Source organism: Sceloporus occidentalis, unplaced genomic scaffold (assembly GCF_023333645.1).
Source record: "Sceloporus occidentalis isolate IW3139 unplaced genomic scaffold, rSceOcc1.0.p SCAF_5, whole genome shotgun sequence".
Lineage (NCBI taxonomy): Eukaryota > Metazoa > Chordata > Lepidosauria > Squamata > Phrynosomatidae > Sceloporus > Sceloporus occidentalis.
In genome coordinates, this window is record NW_028316985.1 from 101946155 (window position 1) to 101968934 (window position 22780).

Genomic DNA, 22780 nt, shown 5'->3' on the forward strand with positions numbered 1-22780 from the left:
CTCTCTGTTGATCAACCAGCAGAGTTACTTTTTCTGGTTTTTCTGGATTTTGAAGCAACAAAGTAATACTTTACCTGCACAGGATAGAATATAGCCTGAAGCATGGGCAAGACATCACTGAAAAAGAAGTCCCATGTTTCAGCCAAGGTATCCAAAAGTTTCTGTCCTGTATGTTGGGGGAAAAAGTATAGTCAAAGGACACAGGTCACAAAAGAACATCACAGACAAAGGTATTTTGTGTATCAGTGTTAAAGCTGCCAAATAGATGAGTTGTGCAAGTGGGTATTTTCAGCTCCTTGTCTTTCTAAGATTCAAACAATAGAGGGGATTTCCCCCCCCCCCCATAGATTTTAGAAACAAAGTATGCAGAGTATATTGTACATGGAGATCATAACTGTAAGGCATAACTGAGGACTCTTGAGTTTGTTGATATGGGAAGTGCCTTCAAACATCACAGAGAAAATCCACAGGGATGCATGCAGACATAATGGGTGAATCCATTTTTGTAAGTGGAAACTCTGCCTCCGGTCTGGTTTTGTTGCAAGCATAAATTATTTCACCCTGATAACAGACTGTAGTTGCAGTAGCTGAAAACTGAAATGAAACTAATTTGCTCTTGTTCCTGAACATCCTCAGAAATTCTGAGTTAAGGTGGCCAGTTAGGGATGGAAAGGATATTCACCATTATTCATTGCCAAAAAATGAGGTTTTCTGAAACTTGGAAAACTTGATCAGGAATACAGTAGTAAGACTTTTGTGCAGATTTCGTCTAGTATTTACACATCCTGAAGTGTTTTGGGAAATTACTCTGCACAGGAATACACGTGACAGACACACATTATTTTGTGCAAAAAACAGCTATCCTGCACACACACATCACATTTTTGTTGTGTAAGATAAATGTTTTCTGTGCAAGGCATTTGTTGTTCAGGATTTTTTTGTTGTTTTTGTGTAGAAAACAGAAATCTTGCACGAAAAACACATGGCTGCTTGGAAACAGTATTTATTGTGCAAAAACACACCATTCTGTGCAGAATAATTTCCCAAATCCCTTTGGGCTGTATGAATATCAGGTGAGAACAGTGCAGAAATATTTTTTTCTCTCTGTAGCAGTGAGAAAATTGTAGAAATTATTCATTGTCACTTTTGAGGATGAAACAATCAAATATGAACACTCAAAAGGTCTGTCCACATGGGCAAAAAGAATAGTGCTCCCTTTGGCCTTGTGGTGACCTGTTTGGATGATGTGAGTCATTAGCCCCAGGCTGGGATCAGGATTGGATCCAGTGGATACATCCTGAGCCCAAGGCAAAGGAGCTTCAATGCAAGTCAATGTGACCCCATTTGTCGTGGTGTTAAATCCGCATGTTCTTTCCTGGTTTGTTTGCTCAGCCCCCTGGTCACCAGCAAATTGAAAGGAAAAGTTGGTGAGGTGCACAGCCTGTAAACGAAGAACTGGCAAATTCTGGACTTCCCGTTCTCAGTCACCAGGATCCACTGCAAGCTGAACTAGCCCCTATATTCACCCACCCCCAAAAGAAAACCAGAGGTGGCAAGAAGTTCACTTCCAATGGGAGCAGGGGAGATGCTGGGATCCATGCATCCTGTCTGAAGGAATCTTATTAGACAGGCATGAGACCTGATCCATAGAATTTCAGTTTTGGCTGTTTTCCCTCCCTTCAATGGAGGTATGTATTCAGTTCCACTTCCAGGATCAAGCTGGGAATTATGCACAATACCAATTTTCCATCCAGTTGGCAGTGTGTGTCTGTGTGTCTGTGTGTCTGTGTGTAGGCTTTCACAGATCTATAGTCCCTCACTAGATTTAGGAAGGCTTGCTAATTCAAACATTTGGAAACCCGCCATAAAGTCCCAGGGAACAGTGTCAAGGCACATAATGCAGCTCTACCACAGAAGCGGTTGATCTGGCCCCAAGCACTGCCAGGATGGGAGACTGCTTGAGAAATGCATGTAAATGGCTTCTATTTGAAAGAAGAGTAGTCTAAGCAAAATAATATTTTTGGTGAAGTGCCTTCTGCAGTTTTTCACCAATGTTCATGTGGCTATTTAATTGTAAAGAGTTTTATAATTTGAGAAAAAGGTAAACCGTCACCCTGGAGGCTGCAGTTTGCTCAGCTGATGTGCCAGACAAATTTCATTTCCTTGTTCAGCAAGCAGGAACATTAAACGACTGCTGAGGCAGAAGCTGGCTGTTATGGGTTTTGGTCTGAAGCCAGTTGAAAAGGCATTTTGATTTTGATGTCCTTTTAGATGAGGCTCAGCAGGTATAATTGATGTCTCGATTACCTTCATAAAACCGGATCTTGTCCCTGAGGATCACCATGCCTTTTGTGAGCAACTGATTCTGCAAATGTAACATAAATAACTTCATTTCTCTTTTCTTGTAACCCTGAATCTATTAAAGACATTAATCTTTTATGTCAACCACGAATAACTTTTTTAAGAAGGCAATTCATTAAAAGAGAATTGCTCATACTTTTTACTTGGGCCATATTTGGCATAATTCTGCTGTATAGGATTTCCTGTCTTAACATTTTAAGCACTGTATAATTCTAGACTCTGCTTATTGACTGTATTAGGGCTTAATCATTTTCCTTTGGTAAACAGTCAATATGCAGATAGACTAGGATTGTGCAATACTCTTATAATATGTTAAGAGGAATCAAACTTACAAATTGCACCCTCATTGATTTTCACACCCTTCACAAACTGACTTGTCTGCCAAGTAACCCTTGCATATTGATAGAGGAACTTGGGTATGCTCTGGGGTGTGCAAGCAGAGGCCTAAATCAACTGTTTGTTCCAACTAGAGTACACCCACTGGATCATCAACATTTACATAAAGCAAACAATTCAGTATGTCTACTCTAGCTGAGAAGAGAAAATGGATGTAAGCCAGAATATGCTCTAATACTGTTAATTTTTTTCCTGTTTATTTCATTTCAACCATTCATTCAGGAAGAAGTGAAAACAAAACTGTGCCAAAATTGTGAGAAGTGGTAATACTTTGAGAAACTTCTTTGAGTACAGGCCATGGGTACTTCCCTGTTTACCCTAGTCCAAGGAGGTGGCTGAGGGGTGGGGTGAATGGTTGTGCTCTTTATTTTGCAACTTGTCCATCATCCTTATTTCCTGCCTTCTTGGCTTCCTGAAAAAGCTCCTATGGGAATTAATCTCATGCTCTCCTTCTACGGACTTCTCCAGTGCTGCTGCCAGCTGAGTGAAACTCTGAAAATTCAGAGAGATTTTGTTGTTGTTGTTGTTGTTTTGCTGTTGTTAAAGCAATTGTTTCTCTGTCTTTATTACTTATAAAATTATGACAGTGACAAGATGCAGCTTGTCTTTTGGGCACTCAGCAGGGAGCACAATCAAAAGCTCCAGGGAGGAGGTTATGATGTTAGGACCTCAAGGAGGCTTACAGGGAAGTTCAAGCAGCTAGGGAAGGCTGCAAAGCACAGGAGAATGGCACATAACTTGCAAAACAAAGAACACACTCTTCCCAGCCATTTTGTTAAATTAAGTGAGCACTGAAGAGAAATTCTCAGAAATTCTCTATTCACCCACAAAAAAGGGGAAAAATACAAAGGTCTCTTTGGAAGAAGGGCACAGGGCTTGGAAAAGGACAGATGAGGATTTGATGTAGCACAATTTCTAGTATTCCTCATTCACTCTGGAAAAGAAGTGGTGGCAGGGGTGTAGTAATGGGTGGGGGCAAAATGAGGGCATTGCCCCCAATAACAATTCTTCCTCACCATCACGTTTTCCTTTTGTCCCCAAATATGAATGATTTTCAGTGTTTCAGCCTCTGCAATAGTAAACACTTGGAGAATGAAGGAAAAATTCATCTAAGGGACAAAATTCTTATTTCGCTAAGTCCTCATTTTGACCCCTGTATCTTTACCCTGAGTGGTGGGTAAGCAGTTGTGGGGTAGGTAAGTGGCTCACAGGCCACATACAACCATCAGTGTCTTGTCCCCTCAAACAACTCTATGGCTGAACAGAGACTGCCAAAACTCCATTAAAATAAACAGGCATTTGAGAACATATTAGCACCATCCTACTGAATATCTGGATGCTATTAACTGAACAATGTATTCTTTGTTTCACTGGAGAGCTATGATTACTGTAAGTTATAACCATTAAATATGATCTACACGGCAGTTTGACATATCTGGTACATTTCAATTCCACTTCCTGCTAGCCTTCCTGCTTTAAGGCTATTTTAGAAATGCAAAATCTCCTCCTGTCCCTCCCCAGGATTTTGATATGCTGAATACATGAGTTGAATGGATGAAGAAGAAAAAAAGATTTACAGTGGAATTCAAAGCACATGCCCTCATTCCTGAGAGATCTAATTGTGTATAGGACAGCAACCATAGTTGCTTTTGCAATTATTTTGACATGAAATCGCTATACCTAGAGTCCTGTGTAAAAGGAAAATGTTATGTATGAATGAACACTGAAATATGTGCACTCTCCCATGCTATTTGACAATGTGCCATCCAGGCATAGGGTGGCGACTTCATTGAGAAACAGGCCTTGGATTATGCTAACAGTGTGTCCAGCAGCCTGCTTCAAGTAACAATGCAAAAAGTAAATAAAAGCTTGAACATGACAAAAGTGTACAAACCTGTAAATATTCACTAAAGAAGGATCCCAGCTCAGTTTTCAGTAGCTGCCTATTCCAAAGAGAAGTTTAAAAAAGCTATGTAACTATAGGATTGTACTATATATATATACATATATATTACTGTAGTTTACAGTAAGGAATTAGCTTCTTGTATCTGTTGCTTACGTTATTATACTGCAGATGCATTTCCACCTGTATGTTTGATATATCACCTTCATCACCATCTCAAACTCAGTGTGTCCAGGAAGAAACTAATAATCTGTCTTCTCAAATGTTGTTCTTGTCAATCTCCCTAACATTTGCCAATAAAAATGGCTTAATCTTTGCTGTTCACTCTTGCTTGATCAATTCCTTAGTTGTGCTAAATCTTTTTCATTCCATTCCTTCAGTGAAGATCTCTCATGCTATGGCCTCCTCCCATGTTACCTACTACTGACTTTTCTCCTCTTGCAGACCTCAGTCATTTCTTAAAAACGTGTTATGCATTTCTTTTGGGCCTCTGACAAAGTGATGTCTCCTCTTGTAGTCCTTCACAGCCCCCATCCCCTTTTATATCCATTGTATTCCTAGTTGCTGCTTTTTGAAGGTACCCTCAGCCTCACCCCCACAACAACCTTTAGTCCTCAGTTCTTGTTATATCTCTGCTGCTCCTGCTCCACACCATACTTAGCTAACTGGATGTCTCTTGCTCCTTCAAATGACTTCACCATTCCCAGTCACAACCACCACCACTTTGAACAAGACATGGTGCCACCTCTCTCCTCCCTTCAAATCTATATCAAGTGAAGAAGACTAAAGGGACAATTTTATAAACCCAAATGCTTTGGAAAAATGTTGCCCAGTGCAGACAATATTGCTATCCAAAACAAAAGTGCAAGTTCATTTAAGTTGCTTATTGTTCCTTTTTTTAATCTGAACACAACATGTTATTAACCTGATGTCAAAACAATTGTTCTTTCTAAATCTGATCACAACATGCTATTAACATGATGTCAAAACAACTGACCCATAAAGATCAAGCAGCCATAGAAATTCTCTGACCTTGAGCTATGTATGGTACATACTTTGTAATTGCCATGGCAATGCCTCCCCAGGTTGAATGAAACTCTACTGGTAGTAATCTTTACAAGGCCTCACTACACTACACTGTGAACTTCCATAAATCCCAATAATCTCCTCATAAGGTGAGTCTAGTCCTCACACTATAGTGCAGTGGGTCTGTCATCTTAAGTATCAACACAATCCAGGCAACCAACAGGATTAGTGTTTGCAACAACCACTGTGAAATGAAGCAAAACCATAAGCAAGAGGGTTTTTTGCTTTTTCTAACAGACCCAGTCTGATCTTGGAGGCTAAGCAGGGTCAGCCCTGGTTAGTAACTGGATGAGAAACAGCCAACAAATACCAGGTGCCAGAGGTAGTATTTCAGAGGAAGGTACTGGCAAAACAACCTCTGAAGCAGTGACATAGCCAGGATTTTGGGAAATGGGGGGGGGGGGGGGGTCCAGACTAAGTGCCATCATTATAATGGGGCTTGGGTGCAGCGGTGCGGCAGCACACACCATTCATTTTATCTAACGGAAGGGGGGTCTGGACCCCAAGAACCCCCCCCCCCCTTGGCTATGTCCCTGTCTGAAGATTCCTTGCCTAAGAAAACCCCATTAAATTAATGGGATTGCCATAAGTCAACAGGCGACTTGAAGGTGGGGTGCACACACACTATCTTGCCATGTTAATTCCTTGTGGGCAAAAACCTATCTTGTTGTCTTCTTTTTCATTTACCATTTTCTGTACATTACCATTTTAAGCAGGTGTGGTGGTCTGAATGATGCAGCGGGGATTTCAAGAGGATTCAACTCTCCTCTCAGCCATGGAAACCCCTTGCATGACCTTGGACAAGTCACACTCTCTCAGTCTTAGGGCAAAGCAATGGCAAATCTCTGAATTAATATTGCCAAGAGAAACCTAAGATATGGGTTCTACAAGTTACAGATGATGTGATGGCACAGTACAATAACAGCATTACCATGTACACTAAGTGTGGGCAACTTCAATATGTCCAAAAAGCAAATAATCCAAACATCACTTTATAGATAGTACTAGCTGTCTGCTGCTGTTGTTTCATGGCAGAAGTGCACGTAGCCACACAAAGGTTTTTAAAATGCACCTTCTCATTAAAACGTGGCATCTAGGGGATGCGTGCCTTATTCTAAAGGAAAACTGTGGTCTGAAAGTGTGTTTCACTTGTTGTAATAGAAAAAATGGGTATTGTTTACCACTGTGCTGCACTGACAAATTGTGATGAAAAGCCACAACAACAGGCAAGGGAAGTTGCATGTGGCCTGTGGGTGCTGTGTTGCACAGTCCTGATTTATACCAATGGCACTTGCAAAAGCAGCGGTGGTTCGTGGTTGCCATGTTTGGGGAAGGCAGATCTGCTCCATGGTTGGTTCTGAACTTCAATGGGGCTATCAAATAGTTCCAGCACCTAGGATAATATTACTTACCTGACACCTTCATTGAGATTGTAAAGTTCATGTTCTGCAAGTCCTTTGCGTTGGAATACAGCTATTACTCCATTATGGATACTGCAAGGAAGAGGTTAAGAAACAAAATGTTAATAATCACAAATCTTCAAGAAACCCACTTTCCAACAAGCCAAGAGCAAGGAAGCTTTTGATCTTAAACAGCCAGAAGGCTCAGGAAGGGAGACAGATTACAGCAGACAGATTACATTGCCAGAAAAAACAAAATTAGATTGTTAGGAAGGGAGTCAATAGCAAACACAAGGACTTGTCCCCTTTCTCCTCCTTGTCTAGGAAGATTACAATGCTAGTGGATGTCTGAGTGTAGGGGAGCTTCACTATTTTCACCCTCCTATACCTCTCTGTAGCTGCTCGGTATTTAATTTTAGATCTTCTCCCACATCATGTGGAATACTCTCCATGAGTGGCAGGTCTCTTTTGTCCCCTACTTGTCAGTACCATCTTCATCCTACTGCTGCTATAGAACCATAACAGGGCCAGGTTTTATCATGGAATCATAGAATCATAGAGTTCGAAGAGACCACAAGGGCCATCCAGTCCAACTCCCTGCCATGCAGGAACTCTCATTCAAAGCATCCATGACAGATGGTCATCCAGCCTCTGCTTACCCTAACAATATATTGTTGTTGTTGTTGTGTGCCTTCAAGTCATTTCCGACTTACAGTAATCCTAAAATGAACCTATCATGGGGTTTTCTTGGCAAGTTTGTTCATAGGGAGTTTGCCATTGCCATTCCCTGAAGCTGAGAGCATGTGACCTGCCTAAAGTCACCAGTGGGTTTCATGGCAGTGCAGGAATTGAACCCTGGTCTCCAGATTCATAGTCCAGCACTCAATCCACTATGCCACACTGGCTCTCTCCCTCCTATGATACTGATATTATAATCAGATATTTCCTAGGATAAAACTTGTGTGCAGGGAAGTGGCAATCATGCTTTTGTTCAATGGCTGCTGTGTTTTTGTGATCCTTTCTGATTCAACAGCTTATCACTCACTGCCAATTTGGCACAGCTTGGAAAGTTACTTTTAAAATGGAATTAGTTGTGACTGCAGGATCTCCAGACGCGTTAGTTATCTCTGTAATTATTTTTTTTACAAAGTAATTCTTTACTCCCTGTTCATAAAATATAACTGTTTCTTTCAGTTACTTTAAAAAGAAAACAATGTCACTGGCCTGTAGTGTAGAACTTTATATATCTGTATATATGTATTTCTGGAGTTATTCGGCAAAAGAAGTGGTGTTATCCCTCATTAATTTAAATTAGGTGTGCCTTTAAAACTGCAAAACAGAATTAATTGCAAATAATTATTAACAAGGGCTTGTGTCCAGGCATCACAGTTTAGTACACACAGAAACACTGTGGCGAGACACAGGAACTGAAGCAAGAAGCTCTGGCCTCATCATAACAGTTACAGGAAACTAAAAGTGGCAGTCTGGGGCAATGGGGCCAATATGCAGCCATGCAGAAATGCATGAACAGACGAAAATAGAAAACATGTTATGGTTTACACCCCAACCATCATTCTTTCAGTTAATAAGAATTTCAAACTTGTTAAAATCCTTTGTTTGAACTCTTGTCCTAGAAGCACAGTTCACTGCATTTGGGTTAGCATTAAGATACATGTGACACAAAGCTAAACATCTTTATACACAGCATTGCAACAGAGGAGTAATTCATACGATATGGAACACAGAATATCTGTAGACACTTTGCAAATGGAATTGGTTTGATTTGTATTTTGCATAAAGTAATTTATTCTACTACTATGTATGTATATTCAAGAAGGAAAGCAAAGGGGTATTTTTGTGTGTACGTGCCTTCAGGTTGCCTGTTGACTTATAGTGACCCTATTAATTTCATAGGATTTTCTTAGGCAAGGAATACTCAGAAATGGTTTGCCATTTCTCTTCTCTGAAATATAGCCTACAGCACCTGTTATTCATTGGTGTTCTCCCATCCAACTACTAATCAGGGGTGATCCTGCTTAGCTTCCAAGTTCAGATTAAATCTGATGCCTTTAGGGTATTTCAGCTATCCTTAAAAGTAGGAACCCCATTCAAGTGCCTCCCTAAAATGTCAGCAAATATTATATACACACTTCTAGCACATCACTGTTATATTAAGACTGAGAGTCACTTTAAAAGGGTAAAGAGCTGAAATTATCAGGAAGCTGGATTCTGCATTTGGTATTCAATGCTGCATTTTTCAGTGCTCCTGATGAAAAAAAGCATCCCTAGATCTATTATAGTACTAATATGTATCTACAGCATATCTATCTATATCTATATCTCTGTATATATTGTAATATATTAATATATAATATATGATTCCATGCCCACATACATCAGAACTGGGAGCAAATATATTAAAATAGAAAAAGCGTGCGCCTCTCAGACATATGATGCTCACTCACAAGTGGTAATTTCTCTTTTTATATTATCATTTTTGAAGGCACCCTGGTAGCACAGTGGTTAAATGCCAGTACTGCAGCCATTCACAGCCACAAGGAGGGTTCCAGGGTTGACTCAGCCTAGCATCCTTCTGTAGGTTGCTAAAATAAGTACCCAGCTTGTTGGGAGCAATTAGCTTACATGTTATAAACCACTTAGGGAGTGCTTAAATGCATCAATAAGCAGTATAGAAATGTACTTGATATTGCCATTTTTCTACACAAAAGTTTGGTTCCTTTTCTCAAGGAATGCTGCCATCGGCTAGGTTGGGAGAGAGTAATGGGATTTTCTTGCCAAAATTAGTTCAGAGGGGGTTTAGCATTGCCTTCCTCTGAGACTGAGAGGGTATAGCAGTTGCCCAAGATCACCCAGTGGGTTTCCACGGCAAAGTGGAGATTCGAAACTTGACCCTCCAGAGTCATTGTCCAATGCTTCAAATCACTACATCATGCTGGCTCTCCTTAAAAAGTGAAAATCCTGAACAGAAATCTCTCTCTCTCTTTCTCCCTCTCCCTCCCTCTCTCTCTTTCTCTCTCCCTCTCCTAAAAACACTGTTCAGCAAATTGTCCGTCCTGACATTTCTTGAATTGGTCAGACTATCAAAATTCCTAACCAATCACCACTCCTCTTGAATACAAAGTCAATTATCATACAACACACTTTTGTGCCATGTTCCCCAGTTTGCAGTCAGCTGAATTCAACCCCCAAATGAATTGTAATATGAAGTAAGTGCAACATATTTTGTAGAAAAGGCTGCTGCACAATGTTCAAAAATTCTTTGTAGTCATTGTCACAATTCACTATCAAGGCAACGTCTTCCAACATCTATGGCTGTGTTTCTAAAATTGCCAGCCCAATAAAGGGCTACTTGGTCACACGGGCTACTACCCACTGATACTGTACTAACAAACCCATCTTCAATGAGGTTATGCTCAATATTATGACCCCTTTCAACTGAGGTATCCACCAACAACACCCGTTCAAGAGGTCTACCACAATTCCGATTATGTTGATTCTTTATAGCCTATTTTCAAATGCTAGCTGTTCTAATAATAATGTTAATGCTACTTATAATCATAATATATAATAGAGACAGTTTAAAGATTAGGCTAAGAGTCCATAGTGTCAAACCACTCATGCATAGAATCATTACATGAATCATTACACATCAATTTTGGTGCTCATTCAGGGAGCTATCCAAGACAACCCTGCACAAGGAGAAAAGCAGCAACAGTGAGAAACAGTATAGATAATCCCTGGCTGTCCTTTTATGCTGCCATGAGATAGCCATCATCTGCCACTGACCAGCCTCTTCAAGAGTTCTCAGTACCTAGACACTATGGGATGAGTGATCTGAGAAATTGTCTGTGACTTTTTGACAGGCACTTTCTCAAGCCAGTTTCCCAAGTCCTCCCATACTGCCTTGGCCTTGAGACATTAAAAAGATCAAATGAATTGAAAAGAGTGGACTTTTGCCAGAAGGCATGTACTGGATGATCTGGAATGCAATGCCAGTGAAGCATTCTATAATGTAGTATAGCATCCAACCACACAGACGTGGCTCCCATCCTGCACAGATAATGTCCAGGTCTACACGAATTCTAACATAAGGACCAAGCATTCTGCTCCACCAGGTGAAATAGCATCTTTGTCTTTATGTTAGAATATATGTAGACCTGGACACTACCTGTGCAGAATGGGAGCCACATCTATGTGGTTGGCTACTATACACCATCATTATAGTCAGATGGATCACACAGCGGCTGTCTGTGGCCCTGGGAAAGAGTAAAACAATTCTTGGAGGCTGCCAAGGCACCCACCCCTTCCACACACAGATTTACCAACACAACAGGAAGGTTCAACAGTCCAAAAGGAGCTGCCTTGGCAGAAGGAAAACCATAAGAATTGGCTCTAACACAAACTTTGCACCAGCTTGTGAATAAGCAACTAGCATCATAGTGGATGCCGAACAACCTCCAAAGGTGGCAAACACTAGCTTCTCACAACATTATTATTGATGTTCTTTTTATTTACACACCAGAATCAATGTTCATAGTACTTTAATATACGGCGAATACAAAGGGCCAATTCTCTATCCAGAGGACTTGTAGTCTGTAATTCAATCCGAGGAGACAACAGAAGAAAAAGGAGGCAAAATGGAAGCACAAGTAAATAAGTGAAATGATACACTGTTATTTTCCTTACACATAATTAAGCTCAGATACAAAGGCAGAGGTGTGGGGAACCTTTCCTCGCTTGAGGGAGGCAGTAACTCTGTGGAAACCTGTTGGAGGCCACATGCCAGCAATGGGAGGGGTCACCCACTCAGTTCACTCTCTCTTTCATACACACACACACACACACACACACACACACACACACAGCCACACACACAGAGTTTCACACTACTCATGCAGAACATGGCTGGGCAGAACACAGAGGACAAGAAACAAAGTAAGCTAGCAATCCTGGAAAAGGTTGCTGTCTCCTTGAACTACCAGCTGCCTGTTTCATCTTGGGGGATGAACAGACTGCCCCAAAGAGGCAGCTTGTAGCCACCTCTTTCTTCGCCAGATCGGGGCTGTAGCAACCACATACTGCAGCCCCGATCTGGCCTTTTTGTGCCATAGCTGCCAGCACCACAGCTTTTCGGCACTCCTTTGGCACTCCGTCAACTGGACGCAGCACCCGAGGAGCACCATGATGCCACCTGCTATGTGGTGGGGTGTGTGGCATCATGCCGGCATACAGATGGAGTCAGGGTGTGGGATGCCAGTCTGTAGAGCCTGTTGGTTTACTGAGAAAAGGACTGGAGCTCAAGAAGAGAAATTTTTTGGCAACTGTCAGAGCAGCTTCACTTTACCTCTATTCAATTAATAGCAGAACAGCAGCTCTATCTTCCATCCAAGAACCACAGCTTGGCTATTTGGGAAAGAGCTGGCAGCAGTGAAAAGGCCTTTTGCTATTCTTCAGGAGCAAGTGCCTAGTCACTCTGTGCACCTTCATGTAGCAGCTCCCAAGAATGCTGGTGTTATGTGCTCCCATCCCAAAAATGGTTAAAGTGGTGGCATCCCAGAAAAACAATCCCATTTGCTATTGGTTATCACACACAGAGCACAACAAGGGGTTAAAAGCACATTAAAGTGGGTCCAATGCAAAAGGAGACAAACAAATCCCCATTGCCTGCTTATAAATATCTTTTCTGAGCATGCTCAAAACTGTCATTTCCACAAGTGCACACACAGACATGCTCCAGGGAGGGGAGGAGAGGGGAGGGGGGATACAGGGGGGAGGGAATCCTCTTTGGCACAGAAGCTCTGAAAGGTGTTTTAGAGAAAGGCAGAATGAGGCTGCCCTTTGCAATTTGCATTTGTCTTAATTATATTCCCAGATTTCTTATTGCCTCTCCCTTTCATCATCCTGTTACAATACTAAAGATTAAGCCTGAGTTGCACATGCTCACAAAAGGACATACAAAGGCAGACACTCTGGCTTTATATATGTCTGTACTACTCTCCATTTGGACCAAAGGTCAGAAACCAATTAAAATCTATGTTTTATGGCCAGTTTTCACTTCAGCCCTCTTACTCCTGACACACCACAGCCAGCAGCTAAAAAGCTCAACAAAGAAAGAAAGGAATCTACATTATCTTAATCCTGTGCAAATAATGTGTGCTTTAATGAAACTATAAGAGGAGGCAGATTACGCTGATGTTTGCAGTTTGTCTGGTTTTTCTTGTGCTGTTTGTGAAATGGGCATTGTAAGCTGCTTTGGGGGTTTCTGGGAAAGCTGAAGAGGCCATGAATTTATAAAGTATAAATTTACATAGCAGAAACTTGGCAGCAGATTCCCTTTGATCTGACATTTTCACTTTAACTTTGAAAGCTAAGGGAAATCCCTGCAGAGAGAAAAAGCATGCAAGGAATTCAATATCCTACAGCCCAGCCAAATCGTGATTGTTGTAGGGAAACATTCCATCACACCTCCTTTGACCTCAAGCACTGCCAAGGGAAAGAAAGGGCCGAGAAGCAGCAAGACCTCATCAAAAAGTGTGGTCAAGCATCACATATTTTGTTTGGCCATTTTTGCCCTGAATTCTATATCAAGGCTTCTGTTGAATAACTCAAGCATTTTGAGTGTGTGATTTTCAATTCTTCTTTCACCCCCTATACCCTATTTCTCCATGCCTACCAACTAGCATGTCAAAATGCGCCACATGCTACCTCTGCCCCCTCAAAAATGTAGATACCGGCCTTTCTTCCACTAAAAAACGGTATTCACTTCCTCCTTCCCAATCTTTAAAATCACATTTGTCAGTTTCAACTGCAATCCAGAATTTTGCTTTAGTCCTTTAAAATTATCAAAAAGAAGTGAGGAGGTGAAGCAGGTACAACTTCTCATCCCCATTTTCCTGCACTATTTTTTTATTCTTTACAATCTCTGTGATTCACAAAAAACTTTTTGATTCTCACCATTCCCACCCATCTGTCATAATGGGTGCTTCATGTGTGACAGAACAGGGGAGAGACAGGTGCTAGACAAAAGGTATGGGGATAGGGGAAGGGGTACATATACCAGGCAATCAAATAAATGTAACTGCATTTAGGTAATCATCCCAAGCTCAGCAGCCATCTGTTTGTCTCTCAGATGTAATCATACGATGACATAACTATGTATAAGTATACTCTCGGCCCTCCTTATCCACAGATTTTTTAATCCACGGATTCAAGCATCCATGGCTTGAAAATATTCCAAAAAAGTATAAATTCCAAATAGCAAACCTTGATTTTCCATTTTATATAAGGAACACCATTTTGCTCTGCCATTATATTTAATGAGATTTGAGCATCCACGGATTTTATTATCCACGGGAGATCTTGGAACCAAACCCCAGTGGATAACAAGGTCCCACTGTATTAGCAATAGCATTTACATTTCTATAGCACTTATCAGAACTCAGCACTGTCTAAGTGGTTTACAATCTGTAAGCCAATTGCGCCCAAGAAGCTGGGTACTCATTTTACTGAACTACAAAAGGATGGAAGGCTGAGTCAACCTTGGAACCCCTGGGATAGAACTCACAACCTTGTGGCTGTAGTACCGCATTTAATCACTGCACCACCAGGGCTCCTTGTATTGAAAAGCTAAGCATGATAAGCCAGAAGGTAAACCACTAGGGTGGTTCTCTTTCATACTAGTCCAACCTGAGTCACAAAAAAGCTAGCTATGCTTCTTCTAGCATTGAGTGATATGTATTGGGATAAAGACAGATAAGACAATTTGGATGCCACATACTCTAGTATTGAAAGCCTGAGACATCCTGGCTAGAGTAACCAAATGCTGGATATCCATGTGTAGCACATCACACTGTTCATTGTTAGCATCAAAATATGCTTTGAGATAGAAACAATTTCTCAAGAGACATTATACTATGGCTACATTACACTATGGCTTTCCCCATGAATGATTTGTTGATGAAGCATCCCTGGTTCTTTCTAGGATAAGTCCTCTCTAATCGTGACATTGTGGAAAAATCTTTGCTGTGATCACACGACAATCCCGTGAAAACTACCCCTGATTTCCCCCATGTGATAAAGTCCCTAGTCCAGCACGCAAGCTACTACACAATGCTGGTTCTCTATTAACTGATGAACACAGAAATTTAACAGTAAAGCTTTCCCCCATCATTATATGTCTAAGCTGGGATGCATAATTTTTCCTCTTAAAAACAGGAGTGTTCCTACTTGTAAATATACTGCAGCATTCTTTTTTTGAAATATTTTTTGTTAACTAGGAAAACCTAGTTGCTGAGGCATTCAGTATAGGACAGGCACATTGTGCCTTCATACGGTCTACTGAAGAAAAAGATGTGTTCTTACTTAGCCTTTCCCACTAAATATTAAATTCAGGAGCTGAAATTTTTCCTTTCACTCATTTTTCAATGGCAGAGAATTTCTTTCCTATATTTATACAAATCTCATCTAGACTTAAATAAAGAGAAGGGCTGCCTGGTTGATTAATCTCTGTAGAACAGACACCTCTTGGCTTTAACTCACATATGGAGGAGGCATGGCTATGCAGCAGTTGAAGACTTAATACATTATTAAGGCGGGTTACAGACTGCCCGTTTGGGGCAGGCTGCACCCGCCCCTTTCCCCGCTGTATCGGGGCCTCAGTGTCCAGAGCGGCAGCCGCTGAGGCCCCGATCCGCCGCTTTTCAGGCTGTGGGGAAGCGGCAAAAGGCCCCTTCCTCGCAGCTTGGAAAGGGGTGTCCTTGGGGCTTCAAGCCCCAAGGATACCCCGCGGCGGCAGGGAGGAGGAGAAAGGGGGCGCTTGGCCCCTTTCTCCTTTGGTCCGCTGGGCGCAGCTGTCTGAAGGCTGCGCCCAGCGGACCAAACCAGGAAGGAGCTCCGAAACGGAGCTCCTTCCTGCTCTGTGCTATGGGTGCACTAAGCGCCCTGGCGCGGAGCGAGGACATCACATCCGCCCCACCCCGTATAGAGGCGGCGCGGTCGTGACGTCCTCATGGCGGCGGCCGTGTGGAACGGCCGCTGCCATTTTGTGCGTGCAGAGCGTGCACTAGGGTTAGGGGGGTGCAGAAGCACCGCCCCTTTCTAACCCTAGTACGCGCTCTGCACGTACTTTCCTGCCCGTTTGTAATGGGCCCAAGTAATATTGGTTTGATGCTGGTGTAACTATCACTGTGTCTGTCCCATTTTCCAAATCTTAGAACTGGTAGTCCAGTAGCATGTTGAAGATGATGGTAAATGTAACCATTTCCTTGCTATCCACTCCTAAAACTAGGATTTGAAGGATCACCCTACCCCCTAAAAAGGGAAATTACTATTACATTGTTTTAAGTATGAAATGGGAATTTGGTCATGGTGGACTTTTGTTCAGAGCATCACTTGCACAAAGGTGACACAGAATACAAAAAAAATTGCTTTTTAGCTCAAATTGAAGCCTCATTCCTTGAAACTGGGTTGCCCCCACTTCAGAAGAGGGATGCTGGTGAAGTTTGTTCCACCTATATTTTTAAGTGAACTGATCCCTTCCAAGTCCCAAATTAAAACACAAACTGATATGCAGGCTTCCTTTGGACTGTACAGTTATCCAGATCTTGTGATATAATTCTTGGCTCAAAAATGTATACAAAAATGCTTATTTTAGTGGTCAGTGCACATAAAAATGTGCATTATATAGGTAAATGCCTACAAAGATGTGTTTCTGGCAAAAAAAATTACAATTTGAATAGAAACCAGTTTTAAAGCATATCACAAAAATGAGATGAAAGGAATACACCTGTAACACATAAACAGGCAGACTTCAACATCCCTACTTCAGAAAATGTCTTGAATCAGAAAATGTAATGTGCCTTAGGACAGGAAGGACAGGAACTCTTCTTCCTGATGTCTAAACTTTTGATTTAAAAAGGGAATGGCAAAAATCATCCAGTCATGGTGAATTTCCACTTGGATATGAAGTAATACAGCTTGACATATGTTTCTTATCCTAGTGAGAATAAGAGATAACCTCTTTGAAAAGTCCTGGCTCTTTATTTTCCAGTGATGATACACCTTGCCTTGGCTGATGCCAGAGCTTGGAAAAAACAAGGTACGAACAACTATTTAGTTGTAATTGACTCCCTACTTAATGAAATCTAACTGTTGTAATTTGATAAGAAATAACATCATTTGCTCTATGATATGACAAATAATATTTAGTAACTTGTATATTTATAGGCTGCAGCCTCACTAAATGGAGGAGAAACTGTACCACCAGGTTCAGGTACAGGCTTGTGCTCCTGAATGCAAAACATTCAAATGTCTCTCAAGTAACTATTTTGTTGTTGTTGTGTGCCTTCAAGTTGTTTCCGACTTATGGCAACCCTATCACAGGGTTTCTTCTTGGTACGTTTCTTCAGAGGGAGTTTGCCACTGCCATTCTCTGAGGCTGAGAGAGTGTGACTTGCCCAAGGCCACCCAGTGGGTTTTCATGCCTGAGCTGGGATTTGAACCCTGGTCTCCAAGTATCATAACCCAATACACAAACACTACACCACACTGGCTCTATAACTACAGGTATCTATATTTAGTTATCTTTGAAAAATGGGGAAGATAAAAGTTGTTAACTATAACAGTAACTTATTACTTGAAGGGTACTGGGAACTATAACTACTGTAATTCCTATTTAGGTGTAACTCTCAGTCCTGATTGCTCATGGATCTGACCTAGTACAAGGAGCTGTATGTCCTTCTGCAGAGTTGCTGTCTGAAGCAAAGGCATACACACACCTCACACCTATACAGCACCACTAAAACTCATCCATGGAAACATCTGCTCATGGTTAGAATAACAATACATCTGACTATGGGTAGAAGCTGAAAGAACAAAGGGCAGGAAATGCTTCTCTCACCCTTCTTTCAAATACCCACTCAAAGAAAGCCCTGCCATTCTGTGAAGGCTTCTACAGAATTCCATATGCCAGAATAAATATTGTAGGACCCCTGTATCCATGGTTTCACGTACCCATGTCTAAAATAATATATTCTCTATATTCATTTTCTAGGTCCTCATGATTCTATGGCATGCTTCCAGAGGAAGCTGACCGTACAGTCATGCTGGAGGACCTAGAAATGTATAAAGAGGTATTCTCTCTAGGAACCTCTAGGGCCTCCAGCATGAATCTATGGTGAACTTCCACAAGAGGTCATTCATTTCAATAGGGTTTGCTAATATCCACCATTTTCTGTTTCCACAATACATCTGGGAATGTATCCCCTGTGAATATGGGGGCATATTGTATCATGTGTCCCATGAGCTCTAGACAGCATAGCCAATGAGGAACCTTCAAAACTATAGCCCAACCACCTCTGGAGGGCTGCATGATTCTCACCTCAGTCCCAAACCTTCACACTTTATTCAACATTCAGCCTAAATTTTGTAACTGAATGAAATGAAATACATCTCCTTGCTCTCATTACACTTGTTTTCATTTTCTTCCCTTTCCTCTACATTTTTTGCATCATGCTGAGTTTCAAATTCTGTCTTCTCTAGGGCAAAAACCTGTTTTGTTGTACTTTCAGTTCTAAAGCACAGTGCACAATAATGGCAATAATAATCAACACTACTCATTTCATAAGGAAAGAGCTCACATTTTTGGTAAAAAACAAATGGCAACAAGAAAATTACATTTAAAAAAACTGCAGAGGATGGATGTATTTATTACCTGTTAAAGCAATAACAAGTGTTGCGTGGCACTGTAAAAACTACTAGTTTCATTGGGGTATAGTTTATGCCATAATAAATTTGAATGAAAAAGCAGAAGAAATTATAGTTAAATCCTCCAGTGTCTGTAAGGGAAGAATGATGTGGGGGGGGGGGGGGAAACACTCTTCCAACAATATTTAGTATTTTCAAAAGTCATCTATTGCTTTGCAATAACAAGGTTTAGTTTGGAATGTGTTTGTTTTAACCACTGATAAGCAGGAGATTTTCCTGTTCACAGAGGTCATCTGGAGCTGGTTTTATGGACCATTATATTCCGTTGTGTCAAATGAAGAGTTGGAATATCTTTCTGTTACTAAGCAGCTTGCAAACAAATCCAAGGTGAATTTACTAATCTGCTGGGCCCTCTCTCTGTCTCAAAGGGCACTGAGTAAAATACCAAATGCCATCCTTTCCACAGAGGAAGGTATGCAGGTATGGCTGTCATATTACTTGTCAAAACACATAAAAATTGTAATGCCTGTAAATCAAGCTACTATTAAGGTAGATGACTGGGGATTAAAATTTCTTAAATATAGTTGGTCCTCCATATCCATGGATTCTTTATCCACTCATTCAACTATCCATGACTTGAAAATATTTCAAAAATATATAAATTCCAAAAAGCAAACCTTGATTTGGCCATTGTATATAATTCTCATTATATATCATTGAACTTGAGCATCCACAGATTTTGGTATACATGGGAGGTCCAGGAACCAAACCCCAGCAGTTACCAAGGGCCCACTGTATTATCTTTGGCTGTAAAAGGGGTAGATGTATGCTTCAATCCTATTGTTAGTCCTGACTTTTGTTGCTGTTGTTATCTGCCCTCAACCTTGATCTTGACTCATAGTGTCTCTGTGAATGAGGCATCTCCAAGACTCCTTGTCATTAGCTTCTCTGCTCAGGTCCTGCAGGCTCAGGCCCTTGGCCTCCTTGATTGAGTCTATCCATCTCTTATGTGGTCTGCCTCTCTTTCTTCTGTTTGCTCTCTTTCCTAGCATAATTGTCTTTTCTAATGATTCATGTCTTCTCATGATGTGGCTAAAGTATGACAGCCTCAATTTGATCACCTTGGCTTCCAGGGACAGTTCAGGCTTGATCACTTCAAGAACCCATTTAATTGTCTTCTTAGCTGTCCACAATATCCTCTGAGTCTAGGCCTGCTTTTTCTACTATACTTTCTGCATAAGGCTGAATAAACAGGGTGACAGTGTGAAGCTTTGCTTCACCCCTTTCCCAATTGGGAACCGCTCTGTTTCTATCATCACTAGAGCAGACCATTTGAATCAATGGGATTTACCTATGTGTTGAATTATGGTTCTACTCTACTTAGGACTAATCAATGGGATGCTAGCTCTAATATGATTTTCAGTTTAAATCCTACCCACTTCATAATATCATGGTATCTCAGTACCTGTGCACAGGTACACTGTATCCTGTTGGATGCTTATGAACTGGTAACAAGTTGGCATCTTTGTACCATGTAAGCTGGCTATGGCCGGTTACAGACCGGCACTTGGGACGTCCACAGGACATCCCATTTTAAAAAAGGGGCGTCTCTTCTAGACGCCCCTGGCTCTAATACGGACTATGTCCGTACAATATGGCGCCAGCCGTTCCACACGGCCGGCGCCATCTTTACATATCGGACGCTGTGCGTCTGAATGTGTTGCGGTGTCTGTGACGTCGCGAATGCGCCCCTGGCGCCTCGCGACGTCACAGAGGCACCACAAGAAGAAGCTCCATTTTGGAGCTTCTTTTTCGGTCCGTGCGGGAGCCGCGCGGTGTGGCTGCTGCGGCTCCCGCACGGAGCAAACAGCGGCGGCGGCAGACCGCCTCAAAGCGGCGGTCTATAACCCGCCATAGTTTTAGGCACTTTTTACCAAAACAGGGAAAGCAGTAACATATATTGCACCATAGCAGTTTACCAACCACAAAAGAAAAAGCAGATCCTGCAGCCATTAAAAAAAAGAAGAAAGGAAAAGGAAAAGTTGGCTGTTAAGCTTACAAGCCAATGAAGAGATTATCAGTTTAAATGCCTACATGGTGTGCCACAGAATATGTAAGGACATTTTAATTAATGAATTTATTAAGAAACGTTCACAAGTGGCTTTGCTCTCTGGTCTTTCAAGAGTTTTAGTTGTCCAGTGGGAGGAAAAGCTGCTGCTTCTTTTCCCAGCCAACCAAATGATAGGTTTTGATCACAATAGACTACATCACAGGAGTGTAGGAAGCCTCTAAGAGTGGTCTGAGTGTTGGACTGGGAGACCAAGGTTTGAATTCCTTCAGCCTCGGGAACATATTGGGTGACCTTGGGCAAGTCATACTCTTTTAGCCTCAGAAGAAGGCAATGGGATACCCCATGATAGGTTGCCATTAGCCAGAAATGACCTGAAAGTAACAATAATAATGACGTAACAATAATAATAACAAAAATACAGTCGGCCGCCTCTTACGTGGGGGATCCATTCCAGACCCCTCGTGTATGGGGAATTGAGTGTATGCTCAAACCCCACTAGGGACAATAGGGTATGATCCCGTGGTGCACCATGGTGCACCGCACCCCATTGTTTCTATGGGGTGCACGCACCCCATTGTTTCTATCGGGGCTTGCCTTCCGTGTGAGCTCAAGTCCATGGAAGGAAAGCCTGCATAAGGGGCAGGCCAACTGTAAATCACAAAGGAAGAGGAAGTGGCAGCCTTGGGTCCAAATTCAATTCCCTCTCACGCATGCTCAGGCAGTGCATTGCTTCCACTAGTAAGACACAAATGAGAGTCCTTCTCACAGACCTCATTCCCTGAGAAGCCTATTTTGGGAGAGGTTCTCCTTCAAATATCCAGTTCCCAAGCCATTTCATCCTTAAAATGAATTCAAACCAGTGAATCCATTAATTCAAGCCAGTCTAATACCTTTAAAACCTGTATTCTATTATTGCTATGCAATGTTACTGTCAATTCCCTAGCACTAGCTACAGCTTTTGAGTCATTTTCAAGGGCAGTCCCATGTACAGCACATAGCAAAAGTCTAATCAGGAAATCCCCAATGTATGAACTTCTATGACCAAGTCATTTCTGTTCATGAAATGCTGTGGCTGGAGGAACAGGTGGTATGCTTCTAGGTACTCTCAGACACAGAGTTCATGTAGGCCTGGAGTGACAGAAATAGATCCAGGAGCACTGATGCAGATTTACCTATGTGTAATAGCCCTCACGTACAAAGGCTGAAAGAAAAGGCTAGCTTTGACAACACTCCATGTGCAGCCTTTTTGAATGCTGGGTAGTTGGACCAAATGTGCAATCTCTCCACACCAACCCAGCTAAATATTATCCCTGGCATGTAGAATTCAACTGTGTTTCACAAGGAGTTTTAACAGCATCTCTAGGATCATTTCACATGTAAGACTATGCCAGGAAATCACGAGCACTTCCTGTTTCCCTTTGCATCCTAAAACATCTAAAGCCAATCTAGGCAGCAGTCTTAAAAACCATGTTACAAGGATGTGGCTACTGGAGGCAGGGGGATGAGGGTAGTGCTTCCTAAATAAGAATTCTGCCAAATGAATTTTTTCTTAATTTCTATAGTTCTAAATTACTGGATTAGTTTACAGTTGTAAACTGCTTAGACATTGTGAAGTCGAAAGCTTTCATGGCCGGCGTCCATAGTTTTTTGTGGGTTTTTCGGACTATGTGGCCATGTTCTAGAAGATTTTCTTCCTGATATTTCACCAGCATCTGTGGCTGGCATCTTCAGAGAATTTCTCTGAAGATGCCAGCCACAGATGCTGGCGAAACGTCAGGAAGAAAATCTTCTAGAACATGGCCACATGCTCAGACACTGTTAGTTCAGTATGAAGCGGTA

At 41.7% G+C, this 22780-nt stretch overlaps 1 protein-coding gene across 3 annotated transcripts in view; it reads right to left on the reverse strand.

Moving 5' to 3' along the window:
• LOC149312595 (proline-rich protein 5-like) overlaps window positions 1–22780 on the reverse strand; it is a 91829-nt gene that overhangs the window by 20521 nt on the left and 48528 nt on the right. For all 3 annotated transcript variants that reach the window (XM_089524941.1, XM_089524940.1, XM_089524939.1), the window contains 4 exons: window positions 7159–7239; window positions 4652–4700; window positions 2308–2365; window positions 75–166 (listed from right to left, as the gene is read on the reverse strand). In XM_089524941.1, the coding sequence (XP_089381067.1) occupies window positions 75–166; window positions 2308–2365; window positions 4652–4700; window positions 7159–7239 (280 nt within the window). The remainder of the gene's footprint in view (window positions 1–74; window positions 167–2307; window positions 2366–4651; window positions 4701–7158; window positions 7240–22780) is intronic.